This window comes from Quercus robur, chromosome 8, assembly GCF_932294415.1.
Source record: "Quercus robur chromosome 8, dhQueRobu3.1, whole genome shotgun sequence".
Lineage (NCBI taxonomy): Eukaryota > Viridiplantae > Streptophyta > Magnoliopsida > Fagales > Fagaceae > Quercus > Quercus robur.
In genome coordinates, this window is record NC_065541.1 from 55,787,453 (window position 1) to 55,808,270 (window position 20,818).

Here is a 20,818-nt window from a genome sequence, read left to right on the forward strand (position 1 = left end):
AACTGGCAAAAAGAACAAGGAAGTATATTTTTGGCTAAAAGAGTGCCGTTAGTTTCTTTTTCTACTTGTACACGAGGATATTTCATGAATAAAATAGCCACTGTTTTATCTAAAGATTTTTTTATATATATATAAAAAAAAAAGAAAAAGAAAAAAGAAAAAAAAAAAGCCTTCTCAGTTCTCATAGGCTATACATGTGCTCAGAGGCCTTTAAAAAGAGTTTTCATTTTTGTTTTTGTGGTTCCTTAAGAATTGGGTCATTTCAGATTATTTTATGGGTTAATTTTGGCAATATATTTGTCATTTGAGAAATTTTTTTTAAAAAAATGGCCATTGGCATTTCACCATATAATTTAAGGAATATTTAATGATTTTTACCTAAAACAATACCACATGAGATTAAATATTACATTTAAAATTAAAATGAAGAAAATTAACGGAAGTGAAAGTGGTGAAGTAATGTGAATGCAAATTTCGTTTGTCCAAATTGTGTTATAAAACATTTGCGCGTGTGTATATATACATGTATGTATTATTAATTTATGTTTTTAAAAAAATAAATTTGAACTAGATATTAGCGATGTGTTTTTGAAAGTAAATTATTAGGGGTATTTTTGAAAATAATGAAAAGTGGACTCCAAAAAAATTATTCTAATCACACTCATAATGAAAATTATTAAATAAATTTTAAAAATGGTCCAATACTAGGAGTGCAATCTCATTATAATTTCTTCATATTTTTTTTTTTTTTTGTTCTCATTAAATAAGAAAACTTGATGCTAAGATTCTCATAACTCAAGTGACACTTTATGATGTTTCAAACTGAAATATTTAAAGTTCAAACAATCTAATATGAAACATTAAATATCTAAAAAAAAAAAGGGATAAATTATTGCTTAGAAGTAATCCAAAAAAAATAAATTATTGCATAGAATAAGGAAATCTTTTTTTTAGTTAATCAAATTACTTTTCCCCCCTTCTCTATTCATATTGGCTTTAAATATAACAAAGTAAATTATTTTATTAAAAAATATATAACCTTCTTTTAGGAAACATTTTGACAATGCTTGTTGAGGCAAACTAGGTTTGTCCAAAAACTCCTACTCATTCAACATACTCCACACATCCGACCTATTTGTGTTGAGTCGCCAGGCGTTGTCAGGGTCAGTGATTGACGAGGATCGTTCGCCAATTACATGATCATCCATCACCAACATGGTTGGGCGAGTGAGAACACTTAACTCCTCAAAGTGATATAAATATTCTACTCTACATTTATGCGCACATGGACATAGTTACGCACCATACCATAAGAGGTCCCCCACAATTTCGTACCCCCCAAGTACAAGATGTTGAACCTAGTGATTTCAATGCCATTAACTCACTATCTCCAATACATTAGTATATCCATTATAGCAAACGTGGTCACTTGAGACTCCTATATAAATACCAAAATATCATAATTTTATTTATAACTTAACCATCGAAGGATGTTTGGTTTTATGATGACGTGGCTTACGAGCTTTTGAATCATCACCTTCTATTATACTTTTCCTCATCCTTGTTCAACTTTGAGTTATTGAAAATTCCAATTTGTTTTTTATTTTTTATTTTTTATAATCATTTACTTTTATTTGACAGCAATTGCAAACTATAAAATAAATAACTTTTTTTTTTTGGTTAAAAAATAAATAACTTTTAACCATCACATTCTTTATTTTATTTAAAATTTGTCCTTTTTCGCTTTCAATTAACGTGATAAGAAAAAGTTCAAATTCTGTTTTTTTACGCTTTCATTCTCATTAAAAAAATTGAAAAACAAAATACCACACAAGTACGAGAAGCTGTTACACACAATAGAGAGAGAGAGAGAGAGAGAGAGAGCCTAATAGTCTAATAGATATAGGTAGCAGAGTCAGAGGCTCTAACTCACAGCTCAGCCTCTCACAACTCCTTGAACCCAATCTCCACATTTCGTCGAGAACACACGCTATACTTCTCTCTCTCTCTCTCTCATCTTTCTTCTTAAACCTCAAATCTTCTTCTTCTTCTTCTCTCTCTAACCTCATTCCAATTTTTACGCTACAGCGTATTGCTGTGTGTGTGTGTGTGTGTGAATTTTGCTGCTTTAGCTGAAGGAGGAGGAGGAGAAAGAGCAATGGAGTCGACGGAGTCTTCTTACGTTTCGTCGCCGGAGGCACCGCGGAAGAGATCTCCTCCGCCACCTAAGTCACCGACATCAGGTCTCTCCTGATCCGATCTGCTTTCTCTCTCTCTATAAAATTTTATTATTATTATTTTATATATTTTTTCGGTGCTGAGATTCGTTTTGGTTACTTAGATTCAGTGCCATTGTTTTTGTTCATATATTCGTGTTTGTGTGGTAGTGTGTTGAAGAATAATATTAGGTTTGGAACATGTGTTTACCTTTTTTTACGTTGAAATTTGAAACCCTAACCCTAAGCCCTAGGCTACTGAGGAAACGAAGGAACAGAGATGGAAACGTAAGATCCCGTGTGTTAGGCCTTGTTTGGTTGATGAGAAAGTGTGGTTTGAAATTCTATTTTGAGTTACACCTTTACATCATTTACAATAGCTTTTGGAATATCACTTTTCACTTTTGACCATTCCATTCATTCCTTTTCTCTTCAAATATGGTAGAGAATTGTAGCCCAATCTAGCTTGCAAATAATGCTTTTAGATCTTGCTTATGGCCCACTTTTTTCTCTCGTTAATCTGATAGTTGAGTTGGGGGGATTTGAACCCTGGACATCTCCGTAGGTGCTAGTTGAGCTACAAACTCTTGGCTTATAGCTCACTGCGATTCAGAATCCCAGCTTCCAAAAGTTATGACACAAAGGCACGTCCTTAACACTTATTTTCGTATTCTTCTTGTATAGGAACATGCGAAAAAGAAGTGATTGCGAGACCCCAGTTTACTTTTACAGAATTGATATAATAAGTCTCCATTGTATCCTCATTTTTTGACAACTTTTCTTTTGTAGCGATTATGTCTTTATTTGTCAACCAACTTATAAAGCAAGCTTGTTTATGTGGCCTGCAAACCAAATTAACTTCCACTGGGTAACATTTTGCTGCTTTTCTCTAATCTCCTCCCAAGAAGTACAGCTAAAAAATTATGAAAAAAAGAAAAGAAAAAAAAAAAAAGTATTGCTAAATTTCCTATTTGTAGTAGCAACGCATAAAATGACCCTTGAGCTACCTTTCTTTGAATCAGCTCCATCTCATCTGATCTAGCAGGGGACCATAAACAGTTTCCATTGTGAATAACACTTGATAGTTGACCAAACTTCATGTACAATGGGTCCTCTGGATGCCAATTATCGTGCCAAAGGAATATGGGTCCTTTGTTTCCCACTCTAAATCTCATTAGATGCCTAGCAATAGTCCTCAGTTGTAGTAGCTTTAAATTATAACTTTGTTCTGATCTGCCGCTTTTCTCAACCCCTGCTTGAATAAGATGATTGGTTCTATGCTGAGTTTTCTATTCAATGATTTGCATAATTTTACAGATAAGTATTTGCTATATGCTTGTGATCTTTTGGTTGTTTTTGCCAATTATGCACTCTGGCCATTTAAATTTGTCCCAGCTTTGTTATTTCTGCTTGTATGTAAACAAGATCTAACACATACACACGTACACACATTAACTCTTAATGATATATATTAAATTGCTAATAGTTATAAATTTGTACCAACTTTGTTATTTCAGCTTATTGATTCTATTCTCTCATGCTTTTTTCTACTAGATTCAATGGAAAAGCCCACATATATCAGGTTTCTTGTATCAAATGCTGCAGCTGGATCTGTTATTGGAAAGGGTGGCTCTACAATCACTGATTTTCAGTCACAATCTGGAGCACGAATTCAGTTGTCACGCAATCAAGAATTTTTTCCAGGGACAACTGATAGGATTATTATGATATCTGGAGCAATTAATGAAACACTCAAGGCTGTTGAACTGGTTCTTGCCAAATTGCTGAGTGAGGTAATCTTGATGTTTGTTTCAGTCACATTTCTTAAAAATTTTTCTACATATATCTGATACTAATTACCGATCAAAAAAAAAAAAAAAAAAATCTGATACTATTTACATTTTTTTTTTTTTTTTTTGGTTGGGTAGATTCATGCTGAAGAAGGCGATGATGTTGAGCCAAGAACAAAAGTGAGACTTATTGTTCCAAATAGCTCATGTGGTGGCATTATTGGGAAGGCGGGTTCCACCATCAAGTAAGAAAACCGTACCTTTTAATTTTTCAATCATAAAACATTTTTAGATCTGTGCTCGTAATACTTACCGATAGATGAGCAGTTCTTCTTGACCATGACATCAAAACTCTTGTGATTGAAATGTTTCTTCTATCTTTTTTCCTTGTCAGAATGGTTGTAGAGTTTCTTCATAATACTCATCTGCATGTTCTCTGTTTTTGATGATTAATAGCATTAGTTTTGACTACCAATTTAATTTGGATGATATTGAAATTTGTTTCACACAATTCTAGTTTACCCAGAGATAGTGGATCTCTAAATTTGTTCACTGCAGTTGTATCATTTCCTTTTCATTGTGAAGATATAAAATTTTTCTTCATGAAAATGGCTGTCATGTACAACATGTTCAAAAAAATTGATTTTACAGCTTCATAGAGCACTTAAACTATGCCACTTACAAATCTGTGAAGTGCAATTAAGGCTGATAATGAACTTGCTTGTGATGAGGCAATCCTGCACACATATAGTTGGGTTTCAGAATTGAGAGCAAACTTTGAGGGTTATATAGGCTAGAGGAGATAATTTTTTTGATAGGTAAGTTATGCACCTAGTGGGTCTTAAACACATGAAGTCACCCTCCATCTAGCATTTAGAAGGCCTCAGGTGCCAGTTAAGTTGGAGCTCATTGGCAAGGAGATACTATATGTATTTGCAAAATGACAACGTTGAAGCTTGTGGTGAGGTACAGCCTGTGTTTTGCTCAGGAAACAAATTATTTCAAGTCCATTTCTTATGCCACCAAAGAAAATTTGTCCAAGGTTAAGTGTTTTGTAGTGAATAAATCTTACATGAATTGTATTTTTTTTTTTGGGGGGGGGGGTGGGAGGGTGGTGGTGGTGGTATTATAAGGTAAGGAGTTTACATAGTGTTTAACAGGTAAGGGGAAGAATAAGGAAATCCATCCTTTCCAATCTACTTCTCATGCAACTAACAAAATATGTCATTTAAAATCTTTTATAGTGATTAGGTCTTACTTGAAATTGGACTTGTGTTTAGGAGACTAGAGCATGGGAAATGGAATGAAAAGGAACTTTTTTTTAAAAGAATATTCTTTTCATTCTCTCGTTGGGGAGTTTAATAGGAGGGAATGAAATGGAACCCCTGCTCCAATCCTTTCCCTCTTAAGCCCATTTTTTAATCATTCCAAAATTTGGATACTTTCTTTCTTTCTTTTTAATTCTATAATTCATTTCCTTTCAAACATCCATACAGGAGAGAGATTAAAGTTTATTCCTTTCTATTCTATCCATTCCATTAAATTCCTTTTTAACCTCCTAAACATGGTGTTGATGGGCTTCATTAAAATTACTATGCTAAGGATCTTGAATAGCTATTGTTACGTTCTGTGGTATATAGTCATTAGATTCTCCAAAAAAGTGATAAGAATTAAGAAGCGCACAATGCTAATTGACATTTAGACTTTGTCTCCAGTTACCTTTTTTCTCCCTGGTAGGGTGAAGAGAGGTTGGGGTTGGGAAGTCTTGAATTACATAATTGATGATTCCTGTAAGTCAACACTCAAGTTGGACTTGGAATACCTTAGGTAAAGAATAGGTGCTCAAAATTGCAAGATAGAGGTAAATCCCACCCTTTATAAGGTGGATATTGAGTCACCTAGAAGATTAATTGTAGAGAGGGAGTATTTTTGAGGTCCTCAATCTTCGAGTGTTAATCTACCACATTTGTATTTACTAAATGTATATTTTATTATTGCTCTGGTAATCTTTACTTTTCAGTAGTTGCTCAACCCCAGAAAAGCATTGACATATATTGACTGGATAGATGCAAAATATTTCATTATTCCTGGCAGAAATCTTGAGGATGTTTGGGAGCCTTTCTTTCCAAAATTTTGGTGTATTTGTGCAGGGAGATTTTTTTGAATGTTTCTAGGTCTTTATGATTCAGACTGATGGACTGTCTTTGTAAACTGACTTAATAAATGATTAATGTGGTACAAAGACAAGGAGATTTGTGCTTAGACGGCAGGAAGGCAGGCAGTTTCCAATTTCATTATGGTGCTATTTATTGAGAATGTGCAACAATCTAGACCACCATCTTTGTTATAATTTAAACCTTGTAACCACCATTTCTCAACTTTGTTACTTGCAAGGTCAAGTACTTCTTGATTTTGTATTGCAGGTTTCTGTTTACATATTTGCCTAAAAAAGTGGCTATTGCTGATATCTAGTTTTTCAATTGAGCAGGTCCTTTATTGAAGAATCACAAGCTGGCATTAAGATATCTCCTCAGGATAATAATTATTATGGGTTGAATGATAGGCTGGTGACGGTTACAGGAACTCTAGATGAACAGATGCGGGCTATTGATTTAATTCTTTCTAAGCTAGCTGAAGACCCTCATTACTCCCAGTCTATGAATGCTCCGTTTTCATATCCAGGTGTGCCTTCATTTATGAGCTTATCAATTAATGATTCTGTATTTTCACTCAGCAGCTCATAGTTTTCATATGCTACTAGTGCTTTTCATGTTTTTGTTTTTGTTTTTTAATCTTCTCGGGTCATATGGATTGAGTAATGCTCTTGAGTTCTAAATGGTGCCCTATTCTGTATTTTTGTATGCGTTTTAGCTAAATTAGCTCCTGTGAAGTGCGAGTTTACAGTTTGGTTAATGCATATTTGGCTCTTGTTTAGAGTTTTGCAGTGAAAATCTAGTAGAAATGTAGCATGCTATAGATATGTGCAAGGTTTAAAAAATGGACCGGCCGGTTTGACTGTGAATCGATCAATTTTCTGGTCTGGTTAAAATAAAAAACTGGAGATTTTTCATTTAAAACCAGAAACTGGCGGTTTGACTGGTAGAATTGGGAAGCAGACTGGTTTTAAACAGTTCAAGCCAACCCAATGGTCAATGCTCTTTGTCTTTAGTCTTCTTCTCTCTCTAGTCCATCCCCATTCTCTTGTCTCTTCTCCTTTGACGACTTTTGGGAAATAGCCTGTGTGTGCAGCCTTTGAAAATGACACAAATTTCGCTGGAGAGGAAATAATCATGATTAGTGGTGGTGGTGAGGAGGGGGGAAATGCAATTTCAGTCACAGCATCACAATTCAGTGGGAAGCAACATCCAGCTGAGTGACGACAACTTTTTTTTTTTGGTTTATTAACATCAGGTGACTATTAGGAATGATGTGTTTAACTACTAATAGAACATATTAAAGTTGGAATTATTAGAATATTGGAAATTAACCTTACCTCCCATTGAGCCTTTAGAGAGAAAAATTGGATATAATATTGGAAGGCAGCAGAATATTGCATCTGATGAGGTTGATAAGCAGAGTAATCACCGTCACTATTTCTTGATATACATCATCTCCAGCACCAGTATCACTACTCCTATTAATTGGGCTGAGGAGCTTAGTGACCTATTTGATGTTAAGAAATTAGTATGTTCCCTAAGAACATGGATTTGGAAAAATAAGAACTGAAAAATCTCTTGAGCTGTTTATAGGAAGAAATCACAAAAAATACGAGTTATCCAATGGCAAGAGCAAAAGCCACAATCATCATGATAGGTAATGTTAACCATTTTTATAGGAAATGAATTTCAAGTATGTTAGAGATAATGGCTCATATTCTAAATGAGAAAATAAAATGGTTTCTAGTTTAGAATACAGGTCTCATGAGCATAGCTGTGGAGCAGAGCCAATTAGGCCCAATGCGGCCTTTATTTAAGTTTGTTATGCCTGAGCTGAATAATGGTTTAGGGGATGCAGGGGTGTGGTATTGGGAAACTCAATGTACAAGGTTAGGGTTTCTTGGGGTAATATAAATGCACTGTAGACTTATTTTTTATATGGAGGAATCTCAGTCGCTTGCTCCCATGGATGTAGGCACACTGCCAAACCACATAGATCCTTGTGTTGATCTTCCCCCCTCCTATCTCGAATTTTCACTAACATTGTTCAGATCTGAAATCTTCAACATAGTAGTTGACTCCTATACCAATGTTACAAGATGATGAAAGTTGATGTGTAAATTGTAATTAATGAAGAGGATCTCATGAGTGGTTTAGTACTTTAGTTCTCCAAATAAGTGAACATTTTATTGAGTTACTAGCTTGCTGGCAAGGTTGGTTTGGTCTAGAATGCCCTTGAGTCTAGTATGCTCTTCAAAATATCATGGGAGGGTAACTCTATTGATGAAAAGACTAGGGAGAGAGCAGCTTTAGATGATTTGGCCAATGTGTGGAGGAGAGCAATTAATGCACTGGTGAGGAAGAGTGAATTAATTTAATTCAAGGGAATAAAAAATTGTAAAGGATGACTTAAAATAACATTAATAGAAGTAGTAAAAAAAGACATGTCAATTAAGGAGGTGATAGAAAGTATGGTTTTAGATAGGATAGAATGACTTTAAAGAATAAATGTGGTCAACCTTGATTAATATGTTGAGATTCCATAACTGACCCCAAAGTTTTGGGGCTAAAGCTTGGCAGCGGTTGTTGCTGTTTAACTTCCTGTCCACCGACTAACTGATTTTAAATAGTCTGTTGAGTGAATCTGTTGCTTAAATTTCCTGTAGGTATTATTGTTTAAATAATTGCTCAAGTATCGTGGACTCCTCTTGAGGGAAAAAAATCTTCATAGAACTAGGTGATATGAACTTAGTAGTTCATTAGCATTTAAGCACAGATAATATTGAGTTGAGTCAATCAACAAGGCTCATGAAAAGTCTTGTACTAGACATTCTAATGTTCTATGTTTTAAAACTGATTCTAGATGGCCTTCAAAAATATAAAAGATGGGTAGACCATTCTAGTTTGTAACAAAGGTTCAACATATCCTTAAAAAAAGGGTTTATAGCATGGTTTTATGGTTGCTTATAATGTACGCATGGAGTTATTCTAGTAAAGTTTGATATCTAGTAAGTTCTCTTGAACTTGAATTTTAGGTGTTTACTTCTCCGGTTTTCATGGTATGCCATATACACATGTGCTTCCTTCTGTTGCAACAGTAGCCCATAACTCAATGAACTATGGACCAAATGGAGCTGGAGGGAAGTTTCAGAACAACAAGGTTTGTTATATTCAATAATACTTTAGTTTCATTGATGTTTCTTGATGTTAATTACACTTATTACATATATATCATTTACCTAGGGAGGCTTTATCAACTCATTAGTATACTCCAATTTTGCATGCATGGGCACTGATGTTCCAATCTTCAGTGAACTCAATAAAAGACTGTTTTATGTATCATGTTTTCCAGATTATTTGACCTTTTTATATATTTAAATTATAACCTTGAATATATATATATATATTAAAAACTAATAAGTGATTTTATTAAAGAATTATAAATACTGGAAGAGCACAAAAGGGGCAAATAAATATTACAAACGAAAATTCAGATCCAAAAACTCTTGGAAAAGAAGGGACATGGACAACATCACAAACCAAAATTCAGTCAACTAAGATTTAAAAAATATTGATTTAAGCTCAAGAGTGGAATCCTCAACATGGTTAAATGTTCGATAGTTCCTCTCCCTATGAATTAATCTACGTAAAGCAGAGGGCAATTGCTTTCAATCTGCATTTCAAGAAGTCGTATATCACTATGGACATCTTTCTGTTGCTAAACATTTATAAAAATAAAAATAAAGTTTCTGTTGCTAAACATTTAGCTTGAATGATTTGAAAGTTTTTTATACTTAGTTTTTAATAAATTGATTTGGATATTATTATGTCTCCCAGAAAAAAGAATGAATTTAGAAAACTTCACCTGTATTTCATGTCCTTCTCCTAGACCATGCTTACTGGAACTGAAATTTGAAGTGGTTTGTTCTAGATATTTTCCACTGCTTTGTTCGTAGACAAAGCAAATATATTAAATTAGAATCTTATGTGGTTTTAAGAATATAGTTGAATAACTATATAATTACATAATTGTTGCTGTGTACCTGATTCATAGACTTTAATAGCTTGATGCACACTAGAGCAACTCATGGGCTTGATCTTTTAATGTTTCTCTTTCTATCTCCACTTTCTACCACATTAAGATTTTAATATGCGATAAAAAGAAACTATGCTTTGCAAGTTTAAGATGACAGATTGTTTTCTCTTTCTATCCTGCTTTTCACTGATAGAAACTATGCTTTGCGATCAAAAGAAAGTATGCTTTTCTACTAAATTGAGAACCAGCAGGGTGGGATGCATGTTCTTTGATAGGACTATTTAGCACAAACCTATCACTTATCAAAAAAATAAACCCTATGTAAAACAAATCTATCATCATTTCTGGTGAACCCTAGTGTTGATAACAAAAAGATCCATATCAAATTGAATGTGTTTCTGACCAATCTGGTCTGTCACTGTACAAGCATTATCTTAGTGAGTGCATTCGTGTCTGTCCTTTTTATTTCATTCAATAATATTTTGGTATTGTTTTGAGATTTTTCAAGTCGGGATGCATTTGCGCCGTGTATGTTTTATGAATCATGATTTACAGAAAGGCTTCTGATGTTTTCCAGGAGGATCGAAGTAACTCAGTGACCATTGGCGTTGCAGATGGTCATATCGGGTTGGTTGTTGGCCGTGGTGGAAGAACCATAATGGAAATCAGTCAGGTATATAACTAGCAAACAGTGTCATTTCACCCATAATATTGCATATGCACTAATTTGACCACTTTGATTTTGCAGGTTAGTGGGGCCAGAATAAAGATATCGGATAGAGGTGATTTTATGTCTGGAACATCTGATAGGTAAAAAAGGAATTGCCAATGCCATCGTTCATCAATTTGCTTGCCTATAGGATTCGTTCTTTGGCAATAAATATTTTAACATCTTGTTGTTTTGTACCTTGTTCTGCAGGAAAGTTACAATCACGGGGTCACAAAGAGCAATCCGTGCAGCTGAGTCCATGATAATGCAGAAAGTGGCCTATGCTTCTGAGAGGGTGATGGAGTAGTTTTCAAATGTTTCCATTCAAATTTCTCGTTAAGAATATTTTGGTGACGCTACCTGCAATTTCCTTATAGATATGGTCATTTTTTAAAAATGCATCCACATTCGTTCTCACATGATGATATAAGTTGGGAGAGATCTGCATACTTTGGTAGGGGCAAGAGCGGAAATTTCCTTTTTGTTGAGAGAGATTATTGTAATAGGGATTTGTATGAGATTATAGATTATTTTTCCCAAAGAAAATGTTGGAAAAAGCCATTGTTGATTGACCATATAGAATTGTTAGCTTTATTTATTACTCTGTTCACAGTTGTAATATCTAAATTATCAGGTATTATGTCTGACCTATATCTTCATTGGATATTGAGTTTTAACATTTGAAGATTTTTCTAATGGAGCATTTCCGCTGCAACTCAGGATAGTTACGTACTCTTTGAATAAATTCAAATTCTGTGTCATAATTTTGCGGGTTTCTTCTCAGCCATAGATTTGATACGGACAATCTAAGGAAGCTGGATATGTGAGACTCCTGTTTGTAAGTTTGTACTCATATGTTTCACCTTATTTTTAGATTCAAGCACGCCTTTGGTAGCCAAGTTTGGGTTGGTTTGTTTGTTTGTTTTGTTATGATTTTTTTGGGCCATTTTGAGTCTCAAAATTTTTCATTCTCCAACCAAAAAAAAAAAAAGTTAGAAAATTTTCATTTTGACTATTTAGGTTTGATTTTGTTTTCATATTAGGCTTGTTGTACATTTCTATTAGTAATTAGACTGTTAAGTGTCATTTAAACAAATATAATCTGATCATGAATAAATGCATATCTTTCCCTCTGTCCATATATGGACTTGGTTTTTCTATTTTACTTTATTTAAACAATGGATTTGTTGGATTGGCTGGGATATGAGAAGCTTTTATTTATTTACTATTTATTTATTTTATTGAAAAAAAAAACGGATAAGATAATAATGGATAAAATAAGATTCAAACTATGTTTGACTATTTCATAAAATAATAGTTCTAAAATATTGTAGAATGTTGGAATTTTATGTTGTAAATAGAAAAACATATTATTGTGGTCAAATTATTAACTGAAATAAATAGCTAACCCAATATAAAAATGGAATGAAACATAAAAGAGTAAAATGAAAATTTTGAAATATAAAATGGTCAAAATGAAAAGACCCCAAAATTTGAGACCCAAAGGAGTACTTTAGACTTTAGAGTTTAATTTTGTCCCAATGCAAAGTTGTGAACTGGAAGAAGTGGCTAGCCACAAGCCCACAATTATGGCATGCACTGTTTGGGGAGACAAACTCTCTGGTTCCTATGCGCAGGCAACATTTTAATGAACCTATCATCATTGGTTATAGTCTTATAGACTTGTAGTTTGGTGTTTTCTTGCACGGGCGAGGCCGAGACAGGAGTCTCGAGTCCGAGAGTGTGAAAGCACTGTATGAACCATACAACTTAGGTACTGTAAGTGTTTTAGAGCATTCATGTTGGTGGAGGTAAAAATTTGGCTATTTAGCAACTATAAAATTCATTTTATCTATTTTATCTCTTCACTTTATAATACACCAAACATCAATAGATCTATATTTTTAGTTATTTGATTAAAATAATACAAAGAACTTATTAGAATAATAATAATAAAAACATCCACCACAAACTTCAGGAACCAACCACAACCACCACCACTACCATTGTGGCAACCACAGCTCACGACAGGAAAAAAGAAAAGAAAAAAGAAATCAATCAACCAGCTCGATCTATCCACACAACCACCACCACCACTGTGGCATAGCCCACAATAGAAAAAGGGAAAAAAGAAAAAGAAAAAAGAATCAACCAAGCAGCCCGTTTTACCCACACAACCACAACCACCACCACTGTGGCAACCACAGCCCACAGCAAGGAAAAAAAAAATTAGCAAAAAAGCTCGATCTACCCACACCCACCTGATCCTAGCCACCACGACGAAACACCCACACCCACCCGATCCTAGCCACCACCACAAACACACCCACAACCACCCCCACAAACCAACACCAACGAACCCACCCACCCACACTGATCTACCCACAAACCCACCCACACAGACACCAAACCTAGTGATCCACCCACGAACCCACACTGACCCACCACCACGATCCCACCCATGAGAGGAAAATGAGGGAGGTGCTGTAGAGAGAGAGAGAGAGAGAAAAAAAAAAAGGAGAGAGAGAGAGGAGTACATTTTTTTAATGAGAGAAGAGAGAGAAGAATAAAGAATGAATTTTTTTATACCTTCTTGCTACAGTAAAACAGCTACCCTAGGTTGTTTACAGTATCAAGAAGGAAAAAAAATTTACCTTTGGCACCACCAATGTTGAGCACTAATTGGAGTTTGTGGTGTTACAAATAGCTATTTAGCTTTGTGGTGCTAATTCCTAAGCTTATCTCTCTCTCTCTCTCTCTCTCTCTCTCTCTCTCTCTCTCTCTCACATACCTCTAGCGCTTTGTTTGTTTCGCTAGAAAACTTTCTATAAGGATAGTTTTTCACATTTTCCAGTATTTGGTAGCATTAAAAAAGATTGGTTAACGGAAAACTACTTTTAGTCTGCAGAAAACTCTTATAAAAATGAGACTTATTTTCTATAGGTTGTTTTCCAAGATTTTTTTTTGGAAAACAAACTCTCTCTCACATAGTGCATAACTCTTATAAATATTATCTTCTTCTGGCCTAGGAAAAAATATTTTCTTTCGCTCATTCAGCCTTTCTCACAATAAACTCTCTCACTTCTTCTCCTCCCTTTGTTTCTTCTCTTTTCTCACACCCTCACTGTCATCCCTTCTGGTCTCTTTTCTTCTCACAAATTCTCTCTATCTGCCCCTCTTCTCTTTTTTCTCCCCTCTATAACACCATTCTTTAATAAGGTTTTTACTTTTTTTTTCTCCTCACAGATCGGTCAACGGTTCTATAACAATTTTTGGTATATTTATCATACTATTTGTACTGGATTAGTTTGCCAATAAAATTATTTGGCCTATATGGCATTTTGAACTATTTAAAATGGAACTTAAGGTTATAATGATTATTTTGAATTATGAGAAGTATGGTTTATATATATATATGATGTATGTTACTGTTCATATACATGAGTTAGATTAGTATTTGAGATCATGAAAATTGGATAGGTAATTTTGATTGTATCCGTTGTCAAATTTTAGTTTGAAAACCAAATTCATTCTTGGTTTTTTTTTTTTTTAATTATTTATTTATATTGATTACATTAGATAGGTTTACATAACACACATATTATACATGTTTTAAATTATATAAGAAATGTTATAAAAACTGTGGATACTAAACACCAGAAAACATTTTCAAGTCTATTTTCAAGGTTTTTACCAAACATTAAAAAATGAGATAGTTTTCCAGAAAATGCTCTCTAATAAATTAATCATTTTTCAGAAAACGCCGAAACAAACGGAGCGTAGCATGTCAAGAGAGTGATTTAACTTTAATATTTGTAGGCCGGCCTGCTGTTGTGCATGCATGATATCACTACAATTCATCAATTGCTTTAAAAAAAAAAAAAAAAAAAAAAAAAAAAAAAAAAAAAAAAAACTGAAATTAAATCATCATACTCAAGTTAACAACAACAACAAAGTAACTTTTATTTTATATATATGAGTAATAATACAACAAAGTAACTTTTATTTTATATATATGAGTAATACTAATGTAGTAAGGCTAGCTAGTAGTAACAATGCTTAATAATACAGTGCGAATTCGCAGACATGCACGTACGTATGCAACTTCCACCAACACATATTCATGCATAAGGTAATATGGTGATGACTGATGAGGCTGCTGCAAATTTTATTTTTAGAATTACAAATGCCAAAAGCCAAACCATCAAATGCTACTAAAACAAATAAGCCTTTTATGTTCATGGGAAATCATAACCATGGCCACCCCCCTCCCCATATCCTTCTCCATAGCCTGAGCCGTAGCCAGAGCCAGAGCCAGCGCCTGAACCACCACCGCCACCTCCACCTCCACCCATACCTCCTCCACCACCTCCACCCTTACCACCTCCACTTCCATATCCCCCACCACTTCCATATCCCGAGCCATAACCAGAGCCACTTCCACCTCCTTTCCCTCCACCTCCACCTCCACCACCACCACTACCACCACCTCCTCCACCACCTGCTCCACCTCCGTTCCCTCCACCAGACCCATATCCGGACCCATAACCAGAGCCACCTCCAGACCCATATCCAGACCCAGAAGCACCTCCACCCCCTCCCCCTCCTCCTCCCTTACCACCACCTCCTCCTCCTCCTGTTGCACCATATCCAGAACCACCACCAGACCCGAACCCCGAACCATACCCGGAACCATACCCAAGGCCTGAACCACCACCTCCACCACCACCACTGCCACCACCTCCTCCTCCTCCACCACCTAATGATCTAGCAGCAAAGGCAAGGTCCACAAAGAGTAAAACCAAGAATGCAGCACCAATCAGCAGCCTAGAGCTGGCCATTTCTTATCTTCCAGTACTCAACGTGGGTTGATTGAGACTCAGTTATATAATTTTTTTTCTTTCGAAAAGGGTGATTGAGATAGAGAACTCTGCGTGTATAAGCACTCACTTACTATATGAGAAATGAGAAAGCAATACTTTGTGGGTGAAAAAGGCTAAGGTAGGGGTCCTATATATAGCAATCCTAAAGGGTCACATATTCCATGCTTGTTTGACATTCTAGTATCTTCTTTTTCACTTGGTACATTAGATCATGATAATTAGGAACGTGTCTGTGGGATTTGATTAGTGGTGTTGGTGGTGATGGTGGCGGTGGGGCTATACATTGTGCATGATAACGTGGTGGACTCTCTTCTTCTTGTCTGTCTTCATGCAATTCTGCCCAAAGAATATAAAGTCTTCTCCCACTTTTGAATTGGATTTGGATGCATCCTACCTAGAAGAATGATTTGTTGTTGGGACCAATGTGATGTAATAGCACTTTGTTGATCTGTTCAAACTTGGAAGTGAGTGCATATTTCATCAATGACTGATGAGGGCTACAATTTTTTAATGAGTAAATTGTGGACAATTAGGGAATTTGGGTGCTAATATTTTATTAAAATTGACCAGCCACATTTTAAATACAAAACCACAAAAGTGATGTTAGGATTTATTGGCTATTATAAATTTTACTATATTAATTTTATAAATTAATGTGTCAACTTTAAAAAATATTAAAATTATTACCAATTTTATTAGGAAATATTTATAAACTAATGTGATAATGAATGTGATTAATACCACATTAATAATATAATAAGCATTTTTTTTTTCTTTCTGTGTTTAGTAGTTAATATATTAATTAATAAAATTTACGTAGCTAAATTGTTAATAGTCACATCATTATTTGTCCTTGTCATGTTAGTTTATAAGTACTTGTAGTACCTTTAGCATCTTACAAACCACTTGAGTAATATAAAATTTTACTTATTATTTTGTTGATGTGATAACAATAACATAAATTATCATGTAATTTATAAATTTTATTGTAGTAAAATTAATAATAGATTTAATATTTTTATTTGTTAATAAAAAAAGGAAAGAGGGAAGTGGTTACCTATTTTTTTCATCCACCTGGATTGTTAGGGTGACAAATTAAGTAATAATATATAAACAATTATCTTCTTGAGCATATATATATATATATATATATATGTATGTATGTATATATAAAAGTCTAACATAGAGTGCTTGAGCCGTAAATACAAATCACATGCAAGAGGAATTTTTTGATACATCATAAATAGGAATGAGATTTAAATCCTGAATGTATCAATTAAAAATATCAATAGTGCTTATTGACCTAAAGGTCATTAGTCATCTTCTAGAAGAATTGTACAAGCTAATAGGATATACTCATTTATTCTATTACCAAGTTACAATAGGCTGAATCAAACTACAAATGATGTTTTTGTATTAGACTATTACCATCTCCTTCTAAATTAGATGACAACAAGGTTGTATGAGATCATATCATAAATGCCTATGGATTAGGGAAATTCCTAGTATTTTCTAGGAATAAAGAATTAATTTTTGTATAGTTCTTACTTGCATTAACAAGTAGCGCACTAAAACAATTTTTTATTTTTTATTTTATTTTTTTATACAAGATAGAAATTCTACTTTAGCTTAATCTAAGTGTATATGTGTGTGAATCTCCCTTCTGGAGACTTGAATCCCGGCCCTTGTCCCCCACCCCCCACTAAAACAAATTCTAAGGACTAAGGAGTACTACAGACTAATTAATGACTAAACAAGAGTAGAAGTGGCTAATCACAATTCTAACTTGGTACTTAACAAGTGAATTCAGCCATGCATGTCATCTTCTAGAGCAATTGCACAAGCTAATGGGATCAGGGGCGACTTTACATAGAGTTCAAGGTGGTCACAAGACCACCCTGACTTGGAAAAAAAATAAAATTATTATTTATAAATTTAAAAAATTTATGATTTTTTTTATCTTTAAAAAAACTTTGTGACTACCCTAAATTTTTTTTAGGCCCAATGTAATTAAATTCTAGACAAAATTTGGCGACAAGCATGGTTGTAGATTAAGGCTACAACTCTATTCAATATTTTTTTATTGAACGTGAATTTTAACAAATCCACCATTTAATTACATTTTCTTTTTAATTTCTTCATACTTGCAACATTTCAAGAAGATAAAAGATCACTAGCTATGTCATCAATTAAATATTTAAATTTGAAGATTTTGTAGTCTAAAATTATACATAAAAAATAATTTTATGGATCGAATGGCAAATAACATCCGATTAACATAAAATTTTAACGTGTTTTAAGAATATAGAGAATATGCAATTCATCGATTAGATTTTCAAAATATGTAACAATGTTAATTCATTTAGTGAGAGTGACTATAACAAAGTTTGTAGCCAAATTTTTTTCTTAAACTTTGGTCCCTTTAACAATATATTAGGTCCTAACAAATAAAAATAAAAATCCAAGAAAAATTTTATTTAACTAAACTTTTGAAGAGATGTAACTTGCAACATTAATAATGAGACTATCATTTAACGATTTCAAAATAAAAAGATTTGTAGAATGAAATTGTAAGATTTTATGTATTTGCATGTTTTTTTTTTTTTTGGTCAATATTTGAAATTATCTTTTTATTAGATTTTATATAATTTAAGTTTATTAAAGATCACCCTCAAAAAAATTCTTGGAGCTGCCACTGAGTAGGATATGCTTTATTCTCTCACAAATACCAAGTCACAAAATATTAAAATTATTACCAATTTTATTACGAAATATTTATAAACTAATGTGATAATGAATGTGATTAATACCACATTAATAATATAATAAGCATTCTTCTTTTTTTTTTTTTCTGTGTTTAGTAGTTAATATATTAATTAATAAAATTTACGTAGCTAAATTGTTAATAGTCACATCATTATTTTTCCTTGTCATGTTAGTTTATAAGTACTTGTAGTACCTTTAGCATCTTACAAACCACTTGAGTAATATAAAAATTTACCTATTATTTTGTTGATGTGATAACAATCACATAAATTATCATGTAATTTATAAATTTTTTTTGTAGTAAAATTAATAATAGATTTAAGATTTTTCTTTGTTAAAAAAAAAAAAAAAAAAAAGGAAAGAGGGAAGTGGTTACTTATTTTTTTTCATCCACTTGGAATGTTAGGGTGACAAATTAAGTAATAATATATAAACAATTATCTTCTTGAGCATATATATATATATATATATATGTATGTATGTATATATAAAAGTCTAACATAGAGTGATTGAGCCGTAAATACAAATCACATGCAAGAGGAATTTTTTGATACATCATAAAGTGCTTATTGACCTAAAGGTCATTAGTCATCTTCTAGAGGAAATGTACAAGCTAGTAGGATATACTCATTTATTCTATTACCAAGTTACAATATAGGCTGAATCAAACTACAAATGCTATTTTACGATGTTTTTGTATTACACTATTACCATCTCCTTCTAAATTAGATGACAACAAGATTGTATGAGATCATATCATAAATGCCTATGGATAGGGAAATTCCTTGTATTTTCTAGGAATAAAGAATTAATTTTCGTATCGTTCTTGCTTGCATTAACAAGTAGTGCACTAAAACATTTTTTATTTTTATTTTTATTTTTTTTATACAAGATAGAAATTTTACTCTAGCTTAATCTAAATGTATATATGTGTGAATCTCCCTTCTGGAGACTTGAATCCTGACCTTTACTCCCCACACCTCCACTAAAACAAATTCTAAGCAGTACTACTGACTACAACTCTATTTAATATTTTTTTATTGAACGTGGATTTTAACAAATCCACCATTTAATTACATTTTCTTCTTAAATTCTTCATACTTGCAACATTTCAAGAAGATAAAATATTACTAACTATGTCATCAATCAAATATTTAAATTTGAAGTTTTTGTAGTTTAAAATTATACATAAAAAATAATTTTATGGATCGAATGGCAAATAACATCCGATTAGCATGAAATTTTAACATGTTTTAAAAATATAGAGAACATGCAATTCATCGATTAGATTTTCAAAATATGTAACAATGTTAATTCATTTAGTGAGAGTGACTACAACAAAGTTTGTACCCAAAGTTTGTTCTTAAATTTTGGTCCCTTTAACAATATATTAGGTCCTAAAAAATAAAAATGAAAGTCCAAGAAAAATTTTATTTAACTAAACTTTTGAAGAGATGTAACTTGTAACATTGATAATGAGATTATCATGTAACGATTTTAAAATTAAAATATTTGTAAAAGGAAATTGTAAGATTTTATGTATTTGCGTGCGTGTTTTATTTTTTATTTTGGGTCAATGTATGAAATTATCTTTTTATTAGATTTTGTATAATTTAAGTTTCTTAAGGACCACCCTCAAAAAAATTCCTGGAGCCGCCCACTGAATATGATATGCTCAGTATCAAACTACAAATGCTGTTTTAGGGTGTTTTTGTTTTGCACTAATATCATGTCCTTATAAAAATGGCAACGGAATGAGACGAGATCAGATCATAGATGCCTTGTGGAGTTACAGCCATGGCAATTCCTGGTATTCGTGAAAACATCTATTAGCAGTGCACTAAGGCAAACTCTAAAGGACTACTACGTACTAATTAACGAACTAAAAAAAGAGTACAAGTGACTTGTCACAATCCTGACTTGGTATTTGACGAGTGAATATGCAGCCATGCGCGTCATGATGTCGAACCAACATTTTCTTCCTTTTCGATTGACCATTTGAACCACTTCCACGTTATCTGAATTTGATGAGTGTATATTACATTTCACACTATACATTCCTCCGCATTGTTCCAAAAAAAAATTATTAATCATAAAAATACAAGCACCCATTTATAATATAAAGTATATAAAACAAGAAGAGTGTTGTACCTTGTAGTCGTACGCGTGTCCAGTCCAATAGTGCTACCCATTATGACATTATACGTACTCCTAGGAAACCGCAAAAATCTCAGGCCACAAAAAAATTCCCACTAAAACTCA

General features: G+C 33.2%; 2 protein-coding genes across 3 annotated transcripts; one reads left to right on the top strand and one right to left on the bottom strand.

Moving 5' to 3' along the window:
• The first annotated feature begins 1,868 nt into the window (after window positions 1-1,868).
• On the top strand, window positions 1,869-11,622 carry LOC126697150 (protein BTR1). Of its 2 annotated transcripts, none has more exons than XM_050394020.1 (8): window positions 1,869-2,243; window positions 3,771-4,009; window positions 4,145-4,251; window positions 6,495-6,688; window positions 9,198-9,322; window positions 10,776-10,871; window positions 10,947-11,008; window positions 11,118-11,622. In XM_050394020.1, exons 1-8 carry the CDS (start codon window positions 2,159-2,161, stop codon window positions 11,212-11,214), a joined length of 1,005 nt encoding a protein of 334 aa, XP_050249977.1. In that variant the 5' UTR covers window positions 1,869-2,158; the 3' UTR covers window positions 11,215-11,622. The 2 variants fall into 2 exon arrangements, with proteins under 2 accessions (XP_050249977.1, XP_050249978.1); XM_050394021.1 differs by having other exon boundaries at window positions 1,870-2,243; window positions 9,261-9,322.
• A 3,523-nt stretch (window positions 11,623-15,145) lies between these two features.
• On the bottom strand, window positions 15,146-15,748 carry LOC126696508 (glycine-rich cell wall structural protein 2-like). Its single transcript, XM_050393234.1, has 2 exons — window positions 15,649-15,748; window positions 15,146-15,543 (listed from the first exon to the last, which is right to left on the bottom strand). The coding sequence occupies exons 1-2, from the start codon at window positions 15,746-15,748 to the stop codon at window positions 15,146-15,148; spliced, it is 498 nt and encodes a 165-aa protein (XP_050249191.1).
• Between the last annotated feature and the right edge of the window lie 5,070 nt (window positions 15,749-20,818).

Excerpts from the sequence above, each read along its gene's own strand:
- LOC126697150 (XM_050394020.1), top strand. The coding sequence starts at position 2,159 with ATGGAGTCGACGGAGTCTTCTTACGTTTCGTCGCCGGAGGCACCGCGG. Across the intron at positions 6,689-9,197 it reads TGCTCCGTTTTCATATCCAG|GTGTTTACTTCTCCGGTTTT; the intron begins GTGTGCCTTCAT and ends CTTGAATTTTAG. Across the intron at positions 10,872-10,946 it reads CCATAATGGAAATCAGTCAG|GTTAGTGGGGCCAGAATAAA; the intron begins GTATATAACTAG and ends TTGATTTTGCAG.
- LOC126696508 (XM_050393234.1), bottom strand. The coding sequence starts at position 15,748 with ATGGCCAGCTCTAGGCTGCTGATTGGTGCTGCATTCTTGGTTTTACTC. Across the intron at positions 15,544-15,648 it reads AGGTGGTGGAGGAGGAGGAG|GAGGAGGAGGAGGTGGTGGT; the intron begins GTGGTGGCAGTG and ends ATGGTGCAACAG.